Raw genomic sequence first — 17,883 nt, 5'->3', positions numbered from 1 at the left:
TTTCGTAAGCAGCAGAAAACCACGTATCGATACGCACTTTACGAGGTCGTTTCGCCTCGGAGAGCTACGCGTTTACGAGCGCTGCGATGACGAGGTATCGCGATAAAAAGGAGCGTAACACTGATAAAAGTGAGGTGGGAACAGCTGACTACATTGACATGGCAGATGGACAGCTAGCTAACCGGCTGTTCTCTCCAATAAAGTTACAACGTCATCGATTCACGATCCTCTGACCAATCGTTCGTGATTCTCGAACATATTTCTCTCCTATCCTTTGGCTCCGTGGTTTTATCAACGCGAATTGGGAACGAGTTAACGAATCCCTCCGATTGCGCGTGCTACTTTCTCGCAAGTTTTCCCACACCGATATCGTATCGTAACCGGTGACTGATAACGATACTTCCCTCCGAGGGACAGAAGATCAGCGGAACGGATTAAATCGCTCGTTAGAGTTTCGTCGCCGGTATTGGCGTTTTTTAGAGCCGCGTTTTCGTCGATTCAATGGTCGAAATATCACGGCGAGATGACACGTTACAGAATGATCGTGATCGCGCGAGGAAGAACGAGGGAACAGAAGCCCCTACACACGTTCGGGGCGATATTAATTTATCGGTGTCGTTTGTTCTCGTCGCGAGCCACCAGCGACAAGACGCGGCTGAACGATTGAATATTAAGTGACGGGGCGGCCTGTGTCTGCTTCTCTCGGGCGAACTTCGCCCAAGGGACTTGTGCTTCGAACTAGAAAACGAGACTGAGAGAGAGCGGCTCCGCTGAACCAGCCACGAAGGACGAAACGAGGACGAAACGAGAACGAAACGAGGAACGACGAAGACAACGAGGATGGGAGGAAAATCAGGCGAAACGAGACGAAGTGGAGAAACAGAAGACGTGGTGTATGTATATATAGCAGATGAGAGAGAGAGAGAGAGAGAGAGAGAGAGAGAGAAAGAGAGAAAGAAGGACAGAGAAATACGGAACGGAGAGGACTACTGCCGGGGGCGATTTCAATAATTAATGTCAGGGGAATTGCCGCGCACCGGCGATGGTACCGGCGGAGTTACTACCGCAAACTTGAAATTCCCTGTCGCGGTATTCGAGGCAGATCGGTCCATGGATAATTACTGCGATTATCCCACGGACAAGCCGGCGAAGTCTTCGCGAGTTTATCGGCCCTGGTGTACTAATGAAAACTTCGACCGAGTACAATTCTCGCGAGTCCCTAGCGCGCCGTTTCAACCTCTTTCCCGTCACTGTTCGATAAATTTCTTTGCTGCCGCGGCGCAACATCTTAGCACCGAACGGGTGAAGCAAAGCTGTCTGATTGATTAATACACACGGGGTTCCAAAAAAGCGAGTCCCTCGCATTCGGTGATCTTATTGTCGGTACCAGCGACGGGAAATTTTATCTCGGGGCCTGTTTTAATTATAACTATAACGAAAGAAAGTCTTGAAGAACAAACATGGGTCCTTTGTTTTAACCTCTTACGCACGTCGAGAATTTTTTGTTCCAACATTGTAACATTTTTCTCAATTTTAAGTATATATATATATATATATATATATATATATATATATATATATATATATATATATATATATATATATATTTAAGCAAAAGAAATAATAAATTTATTACTTTTCAATAATTTTTATCCAGTGATATCATACCGACGAGGTCAAAAAAGAAAGCGACGAATTGTTATGCACGGTTTGGTCACTCGTTACGGTCCGCAGTCAGCTGCCAGCGCAACGTGGTTAAAGAATTACTCTTTCGTATATTACTCTATCATATATACTCGTACAGTGCTCTTTCAAATGTGTCCTGATTTTCTTACAACCCGATTTCATCCAAAACAAAAAGTCGTTTATAACTTTACACTATTAATTTCTCGATATTTAACACGTTTGTGAGAACTTTGTTTCGTGTTAGAAGATACGAACTTTTTCTCTACTCATCTATATACGTGTAAAATAGCTCTCGTAATTATTTTACGTCCAAATTTTAGGATGTCACCTTCCACAAAGTACTCGCCTCCCTTATCATTCTCGTCGATTTTCGCTGTCCACGAGAATGCAAAATGCTGTCACCGCGTGATATTTTCCATTTCGGGGAATAAAGAGAAGCCAGAGGACGATTAACGTCCGTACGCGAGCAATTTTTTATAAATAAATTCCGCGAACCTTTCGAACCGTATGACAAGCCCTTGAAAATTCGCGACTCCATTCTCTCGACTAGTTTCAAAGTACGTAGTTCGTTTCGGAGAGGAATACCAGAGAAATTGATAGCATCGAGCAAAACACGGCCGTCCGTTCGGGTAGAAGAAAAACGGAAACAGAAGGGCCAAGCGTGCCGACGTTTCACCGAGCACTGTGACAATAGAGCGCGGCGCGATATTACTTGACCTAGGACACGCCGACAAACAGAAGAAAGACGTCGATCGGAGAGAATGTCCTGGCTCGATCCGGCTCGATAGAACCCACGGAACCCGCGGTTCGTTCCCATGGAAACCCACCTTCACGTCTGGCCGTTCTCCCATTCTCGTTCATTCTTCTCGGCGTATCGAGGCGACACGTCGGGCAAGAGAGAGCAGAGAGAGAGGAGAGGCGCACAGAAGGACCAGGAAACGAGTAAGTCGCGTGAGAAAGGAAAAATATCGACGAGCCAGCCACTGTGACGCAACCAGACCGCCGATTGAGGCTACCAGTTGAAAGAAGAAAACGGCGATACGCTTCGGCGTTTTGTGATGTTCGGCGTACGGGAAACCCCGTACCACCCCGTGTCTTCGCGCTCGCTGTCACTCGCACATCCTCGCGCGTAGACGAGGAAAAGTGGACAGGAAACACACCGGCAGAGTTTTCGCAGTCGACTGTAGACAGACTTTCGATGGAAAAGGGAATCCAGCCGCAGCCGCGGAAGTAATCGTGCTCTTTTCAGCTGCCAATTTCATACGACCGAGCGTCTACGAACTTTATTATTACGACATAAATTTCCCAAGCTATTCTCTATTACGTAACGAGACAATGTACAGGTTGGAACGCTTCGACTTGTCAAAGATATCGATCGTTTAGCGACAATCGGGACAAATACGAACACTCTCAGCGTTTGCGACGCGATGATCACCTTGATCGTTTGGTACTTTTCTATTGGAGAGTTAGAACTGTAGTTGCGAGTAGTTGCACTCGAGAGTATTTCTCGCAAATGGATACTTCTTGCTTCTGAGAGTTACTGTCCGAGAGCATCGTTCAACTGTTTGAGAAAAAAAAGAAAAAATAAATAAAAAATAAAAAAGGAGAGGGAAAGAACTGGAGAGTCTCGCGAGAGAAGTATCTTTAGACTCGTTAGCGCAAATCTACGTTGTTGCAGCACCGTTGTTGATGAAGAGAAAGAAATTGAAACGAAAAGGTCGAGAGTTTGGCGAACATCATCGAAAGTCAAACGTCACGGTCGAGAACGAACGTGGAAAGGGCCCTTTTTGCCGTGGCACGGTCGTCACGTCACGGCTAAAGGTCGTCGGTCACGCGATCACGCCCTCGCTCGTTAACACCTACACAGTGTACGTGTGCATGAGAGAGAGAGAGAGAGAGAGGCAGAGACGGTGTGAAGAGCACAGGTGGATGAATTCCGCGCGGAAGCGTGCCACTGGTAGGAGGCGGTCGGAGGCACGCGCATTACAATTCCGACGCGGTTAACGCGTTCCCTCCTCTTAATCAGCTCGAGACGTCCTCGAGTCCCGTTCTCCCTGATAAAGAAGAAGCCACTGGCACGTTCGGAGGAAAGGAGGGGAAGGGGGGAGAGGGCAAGAGGTTAAACGCGGCTGGTGTCCGTGCCGGTGGGCGTTTCGCCGCTTCCGCCGACAGGGCAGGAACTGGCTGGCCGGAGAGAAATACACCAACCGCCGAGGTAAATTAGGAGGCGAAATGGGGGGAACCGGAAGCGGCAGATTCCGAGATTAGATTCTGCCAGTCGTTCCTCAAGAGTCCCGAACGATCCACGAGCCGGCTCGCGGAGATTGCAGTCGCGTGCGACTTCTCGCTTGGCTGCTCCCATCGTTCTATTATCGATATCTTTCAGTGTCAACCCTCTTGCGCGATATAATTTTGGAATATAATTTTGCAAACGTATATTTGCGTTTCTCGTTTGCGTCGAACGTGTATCTATTCAACATAGACAGACCAGAGACTAACACGAGAATCGAGACGCGGGGCTAACAGGATGAAAATTGCGCGAAATGGGGTGGAATTCGGCGAACAGAGGCGCGCGAAAGCCGCGAAATCGGTTTAACGCGCGTGATAAGGCAAACTCAAATTTACCCAGCGAGCAACGAATTCTCAGTTCCAGCGCGGCCCGGCGTGAGGACAGTAAGGGGGTGGAAAATACGCGCGCTTGTAACGGCGATGGGTAAAGTGGCGGCCGGAGTGTATATTCGAGCATCGACGGCAAACGGAAGGGAGAGGCGCCACGTCGGATGGTTAATTCATGAAACAGTATCCCTTGCTTCTCTCTCTCTCTCTCTCTCTCTCTCTCTCTTTCTCTCTGTCGAGTTTCAACCCCCGCTGCCGCGCCCGCGTCGTTTAGAAACGTTCGAATATCAATGAATCCACAGGTTTTTGCCCCGGACCTCGGACAATCCGGCGTGATTCCCCGTTTTTTTTTTTTTTTTTCCACGACGGACCCCCGTTTTGGACGCGAGAGCCTCAGTCGCCGGCGCAAAGAGTCAGCAGCGGAAGCTAAATAAATATTTGAATTTTCGCAAACAAACAACGAACCACCCCCGATAAAAAGTTGGCGGCGCGCGCACGCATTACGTAAATGCGAAACTTACGGACCAGCGTCTCTCTGCGCTTGTCCGTAAATTAAAAATTGCCGAAGTTTGCCTCCTCTCTCTCTCTCTCGTTTTCTCGCGATCGGCTCGAAATGAATTTTAAGTGTCAAAGGTATCCCACGGTAAGTTAGAGAAACTAATTTTTTTCAAACGATCGACGTTTTCTCAGAGAGTAAATCTCAAAATTTCTAACGAACAGCGTTAGATTAGACACAGTGTATACCGCGCTAAAATCTTGAAACACTTTTATTATTTAATATTCAGTATTTATCGTGAATTATTAGTTAAGTATTACGAACTGTAGTACAATTAGTATATTAGTTATATCGACAGAGTCTTTATCGTATAAATGTTTATTGTGTTTATAAATGATTGTTTTGTATGTATTCCATTGTAACACTTGTTCCAAATATAAATATTCATTGTAATTATATTATATTCATTGCATTTATTGCAAATACAAGAACTTGTAATTACTGTATGTATTGTGTACAATTTATATTTCGTGTTGTACTATTTTTGTTACACTGTATACAGTACTCATCGCAAGATTGTGTACGTGTAATTTGTGCAATTTCAATAAGCCACCGCTCAATTTCGTAAAAAACGACAACGGTGACGAAAGAAATGTATCGACGAATCGAGTCACGCGAAAGAGTGAAAAATGATTTTATTTCAGTTTCTATGACTGCGTAAATCTCAAGAACCGGTCACGCTTCTGGTGGACAGGTTTACTCGTCGCTCGAAAAAAAAAAAAAAAGGAAGAAATAAGCCACTCTTTAGGTGTTTGAGGTAAACAGTTATCGAAGTCGGAGCCGGTGTAACGTAAATTTTACGCGTTGCACGGTATACATATCTATATTTCTCTGTCCGCGCGCGACCGTGTACGCGCGACCGGCCCGAGAGTCAAATATAAATTTCCCCGGACGGTGAGTTAATGGGAAAGGTCAGTGACTGCGAAACGCGACAGCAAATTGACGTTCGGGGCTTTTTGCGGATCGCAATGAATCCACAGGTTTTTTTCATAGGCCGCGCGCTACTTTGTTTCGAACCGGGACGGAGGTGGGGACAACGCCGCCGTCGCGCAAATAATTCCACCGCGGTTTTATGAAAATATTTCTCGTTGAAAAGAATAATACGAGATTCGCCGGTTGGAAACAAAAAGGAAAAAANAAAAAAAAAAAAAAAAAAAAGAAGAAGAACGCAGCGCGCAACGATTAAATTAGTACGCCGCAGTTTCGTCACCGCATGCAAAGGCCAGAGCGAAATAAAATGGGATAAAAGAATTTGAAAAAGAAACGGGAAACGGGATTAAACTGTCCCGAAATATCCGAGCGTCGACCGAGCGGCTGCGAACAGTGAGACAATGAAACTCGGCTTGTTTCGCCGATCTCTTGATCGCGCGAACGGACGACAAACGTCAAATCAACCCTCGGGATAAACGCGTGCCACTTTCTTTTCCGTTTATTTTTCTTTTTTTTTTTTTTTCATGAAATTTTTGCAAAACGAACGTTGCAAACCGTGGAACGAGGTGGAACGAAGTATTCTAAAGTGTAGGGGATATCAGTTTCTCTGGCCTTGGTCCAGGGCCAATAAACGTAATGTGACTTGGATTGATCTTTGTCAATGGCCGAAAACGACTTATCTTCCCAGTGATCGATTTCAACAGTGAGTATAATAGTACGCAAACAACTGTTACGATGTAACGAAGACACGAGCATCCTCAACGTGGATCCCGAATCCTGCGCTGAGGAACACGGTTCGATAACTAACGCGAAATCACGTAGAAAAGGCGACAGGGTAGTCGACACCGGAGGCCTTCGAACATTCGCTGCTTCGAGGGGTTAGCTGTGGCGATATTAAGAGGCTTGTTATCGTCAGTCTCGTAATGGGATAGCTTCCCGATGCACCGCGGAGGTAGAACGCGTAACAGGATTCCCGTCTTTGATCGTGCCATCGAGCATTTTCACTCGACAGGGGATTACCCCGAAACCAAGAGGCGAACGACATAATATGGAAACTTTACTTACGGGGCTGAGGAGGCTTCGTGGCTTCCTGCGGCGTCACTTCGGTCAACTGCAAAGAGAAAAAAGAAACCATGATTAGTCGAGACCGATAATATCGAACGAGCTACGAACTTTGCTGTTCGAGCTTTGTCTACTCGCAGTCGAGAGATCTGGTTTCGATCCGAAATTGTTCGAACGGTTTTGTCGCAAAGGATAAAAATCGACGAAACAAATTGACGAATTTCGATTAATCGTGTCGATAACCAGCTGAGCAAAGAGTGTCACGCGTGCGGGTTCGGTTTTAGAAAAAAAAGAAAGAGACGCGAAATTGATGCGTTTCTCGCCAAAAGACTGTTGATCTCTCGCGGCTCGTTTTTCCGACTTTCTCGACGCGTGTTTCTCCTCATCCTTGACGAGAGAAAACAACGAGACGAAACGAAATGAAATGAAACGAAACGAGACGAAACAACATTGGGAAGAGCACAAAACTCTTGACACGAAGCCAAGTGGCACGAAAGCTTGGAGCTCGCCAACCTCGAAAACGGCGGCGGCGGCGGCGGCGGCGGCGGCGGCGGCGGCGGCGGTGGCGGCGGCGATCGATCGATCGGACTCGCGTTCGTCGCCGAAACGGCTTTCACAGCGAGCCGCGAGGAGCCGCAACCGAAATTCCGCGTTTCAACGGGCCGTTTCAGCGTTCGTCGGTCGGGTTTTCTAGAACGGGCACGCGGGCGTTGCGCGAAAGCCGATTTATCCGCAACGAAAGGCGTCCGTCTCGGCGAGCGCGAGCTTCTTGACACAGTGCCAAGTGGCACGAAACGCTTCTCGGCCCGCTCGATACAATTCGAAATGTTTCCACGATCGATACGCGTCCACGCGAGATTGCCAGCTGCTTCCCACTCGATCGTTCGATTTCACGCGACGCACCGCGCAACACCGAGTAACCACGCTCAACGCTTTTACGCGATCGAGCGTAATTATCGAATTATTATCTCATCGAAAATCGTTGAATTATTCCACGTATGTGTGTGTGACGTACACATAACTGTGTATCTCCATTTACGCGCAGTATCCGTTCCACGTGGATTCGTTTTACGCGAATGAAAAATTTATCGGTACAAAAGAGGAAATATTGGAAGGAAACGCTGGTACGAGTTGTAGACATGCATATTTATTTCACGCAGGTTAACGGAAAAAAAAGAAACCAATGATAATGATGATGACGACGTTCATGACAGAAAACAGAAGTAAATTTTATTCGCTACGTCAAAACAATCGAAACTCATTATTCTCGCCGCTTGAAATACTCGGGAGTTCGACTTCATTTTCATTGTTAATGTCAATCTTTCCTCTCGGACGGATTTGTTCTCAAACTCGTCGTCTTTCGCCGAGTTTTCATAAATTTGAACGTCACAACTCGTAGAAAACAAAACGCACAGCGTGTTGCTGTTACTGTTACACTTGCGAATTCTAGTGAAATATATTTTCTGACCACGTGAATCGATATCGTGTGTAAAAAAAAAAAGCATCATCGCATAAATTACAATCTACTCGCGTAAATGGAGGTGACAGGTGTATTCACCGCCACGTGTATGTTTCCCCGACCACTGTCACGATCGATCTCGACAATCGAACGGAATAGGAGCGAACTCTCACCTTTGCCAGCATTGGATTGAACGTGAACTTTGACTCGAGTTCTTTCCTCGGCGTCTGGGCGATAGCCGTCAGAGGTGTGGGCGGCATGGTCATTTCCTGAAACAGAGGAGATCGATCGTCAGTTAAGAGTTTTCATACTCGACGTGGTGGTCGCGCAATCACGATTCATCCTCGAAACGCGACTCGAAGGGGGTGAAAGCACAAGCAAAAGCAAAGACGCGCCAAGATGAACCAAAATTCGAACGCAATCGTGTCAGTAGCAACGGCTCGGAGCAGTTTTGCGTGTCTGGACCACGAATTCGAAGGGCAGTTGGCAGGTGAAACTCGAAAAACTGGTGTCTATTGACGCATAGTGGGTCCGTGGACAGCAAATGCACGCGCCAAGCAAGTATTAGCGCGAGCAAGCGTGCATCGGAGCACAGGGAACCGAGTGGAAGTCGCAAACACGCGAACAATGCAGTCTGATGCATCGGCACCAAGCGCGCGCGGCCTCAACGAAACGCATTTCCACCGGGCGAATCGTCGGGACCGATTCATTGACCCGTCGAGACATCCGTCGAGGGCGAACAAAGAACCACGAGAGACAAAAGCCTCTCTTCACCTCGCTGTGCTTATATTCTTCCTACGATCAAAACGACAGGGCTTGTTTACCGCGGCGCCACGCCACGAATTATGCGAGCCCGCGAAAATTTCACCGAGAAACCGGCCCGAGGGTCTCCCTCTCTCTATTGACTGTTCGTTCATTCCCGCGGTTCCATCTTGTTTGATAAAAACGTGGACGCTGCTTCTCTGAGTACACTCTTGATACTCTTCGACGCTTGCTTCGAGATGGAATCGAATTGGGATCTTCTTGAAGTTTCCTTCGTTAACCTCTTGCGCTGGAATGACGTGCCACGCAAGAATCGAGGATCCTTTGGCCCAAATTGCAACATTCTCTCAGTTTCAAGTATATCGAAATGTAACCCCAGGTGTAAACAGATGACAAGTTTGTTACTTCTTCATAATTTCTATCCAGTGACATACCAATGAGTTCAAAAGAGAAAAAAAAAGCAACGATTGTATATGATTCGGTCACTCGTTATGGTCCGCAATCAGTTGCCAGCGCAAGAGGTTAAACTTCGGTGTTTTACAAACTTTAAAAAGGTCCCAAATCCGCGAGGGTTAAAGAAACCCCAAGCGTACACTTTTATTGTTATATCTGACAGTTTTCTGAACAATTGGATTTCCATGGATCGTTTGACCATAGGAAATTATCATGCGAAAAAAGAGGATTCGTCAGTGAAGACGACATTACTCCAATTGCGAACGAAATTTTAAGTCCGCCCATAGAGTTGGTCCTCCTCGTGTTCAAAGAATGATCGCTAGTGGTGGACATTGGGCACACTATTAATTAACAGAGCGCGTAATTGTACTTTAGGTGAGCAAAACTTTCGATATGTGCGAAATTCTTTTTCAGAGAAATGGCGCCCAAGTTCTTAATTAAAAGCACCGCGTACTCGCTCGCGTAAACGAAACGAGTCTCGTCGTCACCTTGCTGCAAACTTGGACCAGTTTCGTCGAGAGGTAAGTTTGAAATAATTGACTCGTAGCCCAACGAGGAGAATCGTTCTCCTTCCTTCCTTCGTGAACAAAAAGATCGACGATAGAAAACAGCTGTGACGTAGTACGTTGTTTGCAACTTTGAAACCCACGTCCGAAACAACGTTGGAATTGTGCGTTTTCTCCGTTGCGGCGGGTTCGGGAAATCCACACGGGGAGAAAAACACAGACGCGCGGAAATATTGCATATACGCACGGGGATGTACGGATTGTCCTGCGAAAAAAGAACAACGCACGGCCGCTCGACGACGGGATCGCTCGACGATCATGCATAATGTAACGCGGCGCGTCGTGAATATAACGGTGAACGGGAATGGCAGCGTTATCCTTCGAGCGGAAACGAACGGCCAGAACCATCGTTGCCAGTTAACGTCCCGATATTTTTCCGCTCTACATTTTTCCCGCCGAACGAGAATCCGGCCCTCGGCCGTTCACGCGAGCCGTCACGTCACGTCACGTAATTGACGCCCGTCGCCGTGCCGATCTCGTCGACCATCGCCGAAAAAACCAAATTTAACCCTCTATGGGATGATCTCGTGCAACTTTCAAGTCGCGCACTATTTCCTTAAATAATTTAATTCCTTTTCAAAATTGTGGCGTGTACATCTTGTCACGTATTCTTGAGCGACTTTTTTCGATAACGTGCTTAGTTATCAGCTGTAAATATCAAGGTAAATGTTTTCGCACCATGTTTCACGCAATTGTCATTATTTTTTCTTCTATCCGCGGTGTTTGTTAAGCAAGAAAAATTGTAGATAAAACAATTAGAAGAGGAGAAATGCAACACTTTCGGTAAAAGAGGCGAAGCGGCAAAAAACCAAGGGGTGGAAAGAAGTTTAAAAAGGAAAAGAAAATAATAAAACGTTCGAAACGTATATCTATGTTTAACGCCAAGCGTAAACTGTTTTATGGAATTCCATGCTTGAGCTTTTCATACACACGAGTGCACAGCTTGTTGTTACTTCAAAGAAAACGTGCTCGTTATAACAAAAATGTCATAATAAAACGTGTTCAAAGGTTGCTTCAAAGTTGAAACTGTTGAATTCAACTTTGTTAATCTGCAGATACAGCACAGACAGATATTTCCCGATTTCACGTTACATAAATTTTTCTACAGTCGTGAGAAAATATTCGGGCCCGTAGACGGGTTAACGGGACTCGATCTCGCAAGTGAACGAAATGAACATCAGTAGCGATAACTCGCGAGAACGTCGGTTAATTAAATCGTGCGTGAATCTCCGCGATCCGTGGAGGAGAGAAAATCAGGGCCAAAATCGAAGATGCAACTCACATGTTGACCCTGTTGTCGATTCAGGGGTAGGAACGCAAACGGGGAGAGAGAGAGAGAGAGAAGGGAAAATACTAAAGAAAGAAAAGAAAAGAGTAAAAGAGTAAGAGAGTAAAAGAAACGAAACGAAACGAACCGGTGTCGTTAATCGCGACTTATTATTCTCGCTCGGCCGTGTGCAGCTTCGAGACACGCGTGACTCGCGTACGAAATCGTCCATTTGCATCCCGCCGACCAGCTCGACGACCATAGCCACACAACGCCGCGCCGACGACACACACACACACAAACACATACACACACACACCAGGTCCAAACGAAAAAGGACTCGACACGTTTGCCAAGAGCAGAGAGAGAGAATTCTCCGGGGGCTGAGTCACCCTATCCGCGCCACCTACCATTTCGTGCGAACCAGTTACACTCGCGGCCGGCCGCTTTATTCCTCGTGAACACGAAACGCCACCGCGAGTTATGGGGATTCCACTAGCCGCCTAATGGATTCGCGGCAACGAGAGAACCGATCCGATCGAAACGTTTCGACCCCCGAGTCGAATCCCGTGTGGTTACTCCCTAAGAAAAAGTTATTCCGTGTTTTATAATCGAATTTCATTTACCACTCCTCGTCCGGAGAACGCTTCGATCGTTGGAAACTAGTTTGGACGAGGATCGTGGCGAGATTGTCCGAAAACTTGACGGAAAACAATAAGATAATCCGTCCTCGGCGACAGTCGCTGAATTATTTATCCTTAACAGGCGAGAGAACAAAGGGTTCGACGATCGGTAGCGTGACTAGCGAGCCAGCCAAGAAAATCGCATGTATTGGCACAGTCTATGGCTATTTACGAAAGTAAAGCGTACTTGGACAAGGGGTGAAAGAACTCGGATCAACCTAGAGAATCTGATCCCCCCCCTCCCCCCCCCCCGCCATTCGTTATTTCTAACATTTACCCGTATATTTTATCGAATCGCTGCAACTTTTCTCATAAAAATTGAAAGCAATCGTTATTTTTTTTTTTTTTTTGTATCGCGCGAGGATCGAAACCTGTGTCAGTGAACGATCGGTGGTGAACGCTCGAAGGAAACGGGCAAGGCCGATTCCTGCCAGGGAGAAGCTTAAGCAACGAGTAGCGATACGAGTTTGCCTACGCTCGCCTAATGGACCGGCAGAGAAAAAGAGAAAGAGAAAGAGAGAGAGAGAGAGAGAGAGAGAGAGAGAGAGAGAGAGAGAGAGAGAGGCCATCGATTGAAAAACGGACCGATTCACCGCGGCGCAGATCGATCGGCACGTTCAACGCGTATTCCATTTCCACGCGGAGGATACATCGCGCCGCTACTTTTATTTATCCCGCGCGACCAACCCTCCGCGAATTTACGACACGCCACCCCCGCCGCCGCTCTCGATGGAATCCTTTATTTCAGCCAACGGTTTTTCCGAACCGGTTCGGATCTGTTCCCTGGATAAATATTATCCTCGTCGAATATTCCATTCGATGGCGGACGCCGCCGATTTACCTGGGACAAACAGACGACGCCGAACCGCCAGCGGTATTTCCATCTCGTAACGTAACGCCGATTGCAACGGAGGAGCCTCCGGAGAGGACTGTTATCGGGAATCGTCGAACGCTAGAACTTTCTCCCTTCGATAAAACCAGCCACAGAGATCGTCTCTGGTCCAGGTTAGTGCGAACTATTAATTTTATTTCCAACGATTTTGATTTTACTTATTATTAGTATTCGGAGAAACACTAGTTTTCTCTCTCTCTCTCTCTCTCTCTCTCTCTTCGATAGAACCAGTCACGAAGATCAGAGAGCGTACATCTCATTCGGGTTAGTACGACTATTAATTTTAGTTCCAACGATTTTAGCACACTATCGGCGCAAACTGGCGTCGAAAGACGGGTCGAGCATTAATAATGTGCAGAATGCAGCACATAATCTGCACTGTTTCTGGGTACATTTTTTACTATTAGCTTTGAAGATATCACCTGTTTTTTAAAAGTGTATTTTTCACTGATTTTCACGCGCTAGGCATGAGCCTAGCTGACGCTATAACCCACAGATAGTGTGATAATTTTATTTATTGTTAATATTCAGAGACACATTAGCTCTCTCTTTTCATCTTCAATAGAACCAGTCACAGAGATCAGAGAGCGTACATCTCTGGTCCAGGTTAGTGCGAACTATTAACCACTTGCGCTGGCAACTGACTGCCGACCATAACGAGTGACCGAACAATAATTTGTCGCTTTCTTTTTCTTTTGAACTCGTCGCTATATGATATCACTGAATAGAAATTATTAAAAAGTAATAACCTTATCATTTATTTTGTCTGGATTATACTTAAATATACCTAAAACTGAGAAAATGTTGCAATTTTGGAACAAGAAATTCTCGACGTGCCTGGGCACGTCATTCCAGCGCAAGAGGTTAATTTTAATCATTATCAGTGTTCAGAGAAACCAAAAAAAAAAAACAAATCTCGTTCTCGCAAATTTATCCGTCGTGAGAATGACACAAAGGGAGCGCAGCGTAGCAGCTGACACATCGAGCTGAAATTTTCTCGTAAGATCTCCGCGAGGATCCGGTCAGAGAGCGCATCAGAGAGTCAACTCTGCGAAGCATTTGGCTGCGAGTTAACTCGATCAACCGCAAATTGACCTTATTAACTCGGTCTAATTGTCTTCTCTCGGCGTGCTGCACGGTTAACCGACGGTGCTTGCAGGGGATGGAGAACCGGAACTAAAGAGGGGAAGAACGGTCTGCCGGAATAACGCGGGAGGGCAAAAAAAAAAAAAAGAGAAAAAAAAACGCGTCGAGAGAACGTGAGCTCCGACCGGAATCGGCGATCGAATGTGGCGCGGAGAGAAGGAGAGAGAGAGAGAGAGAGAAATTCAGACAGATAGAGAGAAAGAGAGGAGCTCGGTGGACCGTGCGCGCGGCCGAAAACTGGATTAGCCGCGATTTATAGGGGTTACACGGGAATCGAATTTAAGCTGGAAAAAGCTGGAACGCGCGAGATGCTGCGGCAACGGCGATCGTCCGGCAAGAGTTTGCTTGCCTAAATATAGCCGCGGGTCCGGGATCCGGCCAGTCAGCCGTAATGGAAGCTGAAAATCTTCCGATTAATCGGCGAACAGAGGCGGAAAGAGGAAGAGACCCTCGGGAAAGCGAAGGGATGGGGAAAGTCGCGCGAGACGAAGGGTGGGCGATAACGGTGGCGAAAGAACGCGATATTCAGGAGCCGCGTTAACGGTCGTCGTCGTCGTCGTCGTCGTCGTCGTCGTCGTCGGCGGCGGCGAGCGCAATTAGCAGCCGCATTTACGATGCCTACTGGCGCAACTCTCGTATTTTCCCACGGGCAGAGCCGTGAGAATAATTCATGGGCCTCGACGGTCTGCTTCTATACGAAACGGCTAGGCTGCCGGTCTACAGGAAGGAGGATGCGACGCGGACGGAGGGGAAAAACGCGGGTGGAAGGGGCGGTTGAACCCAGCGAAGCTAGCAAAACCAGTCGACGACTGCCCCCGCCGGTATCGTCATAAATTCGCGCTGAAAGTGGAAAAGCTCGGAGAAACGTATCGACTCGGCTCGACGGTGCTCCGTTTCTTTAATTCTGCCAGACTAGAGGGAGGATTCGAATCCTTGTGCTTCTCTCTGTCTCTCTGTTCAACTTTGTTTAACCACGCGGCGATAGTAGGTGTGCAGATATCGATTCGACGAAACGACGGAGACACGGCGGTTTTCGAGGGAAAGACGCGCGAATCGATTCCATTCCGAATTTCCACGACGCGTGCCCTTTCGTCGCCGACGCGAGAACCATCGTTCCTCTTTCTCTGTCGGGCGTTGAAAGTTGAAACTCGTCGCGGGAACGATATTCTTGCCTGCCCTCGTTGCCAAAACAACGTTTTATCAAAGTACACTCTCGGTGCATTCTTTACTCTGGCAAAACTCTAACGATAACGAAACTCTTCGCGCGAATTGACGTCAACTTTGATTGCTCGGATTTTTCGGACAACGTTCCGGGGATAACGCGTTGCGTTGCTCTGACATTGATGAAGATAATTCTGCGACACGTACGAAGATTGTTAAATTTCTCGACGCCCTGAATGATCTCGAAAGCTTTGAAAACCTTCTCCCTATTGAGTTAGAAAATATTCCGATATAGATTATGAAAGGGTAAGAGGTGGCAAAAGGTGGCGTGCTTGTATCGCGATAAAAAAAATTCCTGGCAGCGACGTTCAGGCGTGAATTAAGGGAACGCGGTCACGAACGTCTCGACAATCGGAAAACGATCCATTATATGACGGCGTGATAAACGTTTTACAAACTTTTCTAGAGTCATATATATATATATATATCCTAACTGACTGCCTAAATTCATTTACACGTATCTTTGTTTGAATTTAATATCCCTAGCAATATTTTATAAACTTGATTACTTTATTTTTATTGTTGTCTTCATATCGTGCAACTATATAAATAGGGATTTAGCCCGTCGATGGCAATAAAGTTAAAAATAAAATGAAAGAAATGCTGCAAAACAAAATACGTTAAACAGCGTGCAAATATTTTCTGAATTCCCGAGTCCACATTCCCAAGGAGAAGGAAACGGAACGACCAACCACTTGATCGAAAGGGAAAACACCCACGAGCTCTATGGCGGAGCAGGTATCAATCGACGGAGCACCGATACGCGCGAGAACATTTTCATCGCTTGGCACCACGCCGTATATCTCGATATTCGATCGAGCGTGTCACGATATATATCGCGGATAATAATATCAATTTGCTGATAATCGCCGTTAAGCCGCGTGTCCATAAATTAACACCCCGACCGGGAGGGGGGAGGGGAGGCTGGAGCTTTTACCGATCCCGAGACCAGAAAGCGTTATATATAAGCGAAAATCTCGTTATACGGGCAATCGACCAGTCGAAAACGAGTATAGCGAGCGTTTCCGACGAGAGAGGAGACTTCGGTTCGACACCGAACGTGTCTCGCGTCGGGCGAAGTCGGGAAGATCGGATTCCAAGACTCCCACGAGCGGGCCAGCTATTCCCGCGCCGTCATTATTCTCTATTCACGAAGAGAACTGGGTCAGCCGGCAGTTTATCAGCCCGATTGCAACCGTGTATCGAGCCCGGCTGTCCGCGCCGATGAAATCGAGTTCACGAAACACACACACACACACACACACACACACACACACGGGACAAATTGTTTCGAGAGCTGGTATTCTATCTCTCTTTCTCTCTCTATCTATCTATCTCTTTCTCGATGAAGAATTGAAACATCGCGAGTAGTAGCATCGTACTACCGTCACCGATCGATGAGAGAAGTCAGCAGACTATGCAGACGCGTAACGTAACGAAGCGGATGGTCGATTGCGGAGAACTCGAGAGAACCCGGGAGAGGATCAGCAGGTCTCGCTTTGCGGTGTTGATTTAAACGGAAACGGCGGCGATTGCGCGCCGATGGAGATTGCCGGTAATCACGCTGGCACGTGACTCGAGGACCACTCGAAAGGACGAACAGAATTCAGAGCTTTGCTCTCTCCGCGATAACCTTCCTCCTCGAACCTCTTCCGCACCCGCTCCTCCCCCCCCTCCTTCGCACCCATCCTGGTGGTCGGTACTCGATGTAGGTCGTCGGGCAAACGTTGTTTGCCAATGGCTATAAAGGTGCCTCGAGCGACTGCCGCGCCGAGCGATCCTTTGACTCCTTCTCCTCGTTCGCTGAAAATCACGGTGCATCGCGACCGTGTGCATCGCAGGCGTGGGCGTGGAGGTAGAAGGAAAGCCGACTACTTTTCGTCTAGCATCCACCATCGACCGATCAACCTCTATCGGCTCTCTATTGGCCAAACTTTCGATTAGTTTCATGGCCGTGTGTCCGTGGATTTACCAGCTCGAAATAGCTTCGAATCGAACTCGCGCCTCAAGGATACGCGCGCTTACGTTAATAGAAACGTGGTGCGAAACACGATCGTTCCAACACGTTTCTCCTCTTTGGAATTAAGGGGAAAGATTTTTCAAGGGCACGAGAAGGATGGCACACGAGATCGATCGCCGCGAGTTCTCCGCGGTGGGAAATGAAAAATACTGGAAGGTTTGGCCGCCGACTCCATTAACGACCCGGCGACGAAAGTTCGCCGTGCAGGGTGCGAAATTGTGAACGGGCCGGTGACGAAAGCCGATACGGCCAAACCAAAACGGCGGGTCGATTCGGTTGAACGACAGCCACACGATATGACCGCGGCGGAGATAACGTTGTATCGGCGAGAAAATTGGCTTATCGACCAGGCCCAACTTCCAAGCGATTGCCAGGCTAAAGGCGAAGTTCGATGTTCGTCGCGCAATACTCTTCCAAGTACGTGACACGGCCACAACGATCACGTGGGCTTCGTAGAAACCGTTCTCCTTCCGCCAATCGTTGCGAAATCGTACCGAGAGATGGGCCGCGTAGCGCGATAAATAGAATGAAGTTCTTGCTTACGAGTTCAGCGTAAAAAACTGA

At 47.4% G+C, this 17,883-nt stretch overlaps 1 protein-coding gene across 5 annotated transcripts in view; it reads right to left on the bottom strand.

Annotated features, from left to right (window-relative positions):
* LOC122531322 (AF4/FMR2 family member lilli) overlaps positions 1 to 17,883 on the bottom strand; it is a 171,524-nt gene that overhangs the window by 45,486 nt on the left and 108,155 nt on the right. For all 5 annotated transcript variants that reach the window (XM_043659137.1, XM_043659136.1, XM_043659138.1 and 2 more), the window contains 2 exons: positions 8,483 to 8,578; positions 6,854 to 6,899 (listed from right to left, as the gene is read on the bottom strand). In XM_043659137.1, the coding sequence (XP_043515072.1) occupies positions 6,854 to 6,899; positions 8,483 to 8,578 (142 nt within the window). The remainder of the gene's footprint in view (positions 1 to 6,853; positions 6,900 to 8,482; positions 8,579 to 17,883) is intronic.

Source organism: Frieseomelitta varia, unplaced genomic scaffold (assembly GCF_011392965.1).
Source record: "Frieseomelitta varia isolate USP_RPSP 00005682 unplaced genomic scaffold, Fvar_1.2 scaffold_386, whole genome shotgun sequence".
Classification (NCBI taxonomy): Eukaryota; Metazoa; Arthropoda; class Insecta; order Hymenoptera; family Apidae; genus Frieseomelitta; species Frieseomelitta varia.
The sequence above is the reverse complement of the archived record's forward strand: the minus strand, read 5'-3'. Positions and strand labels throughout refer to the sequence as shown.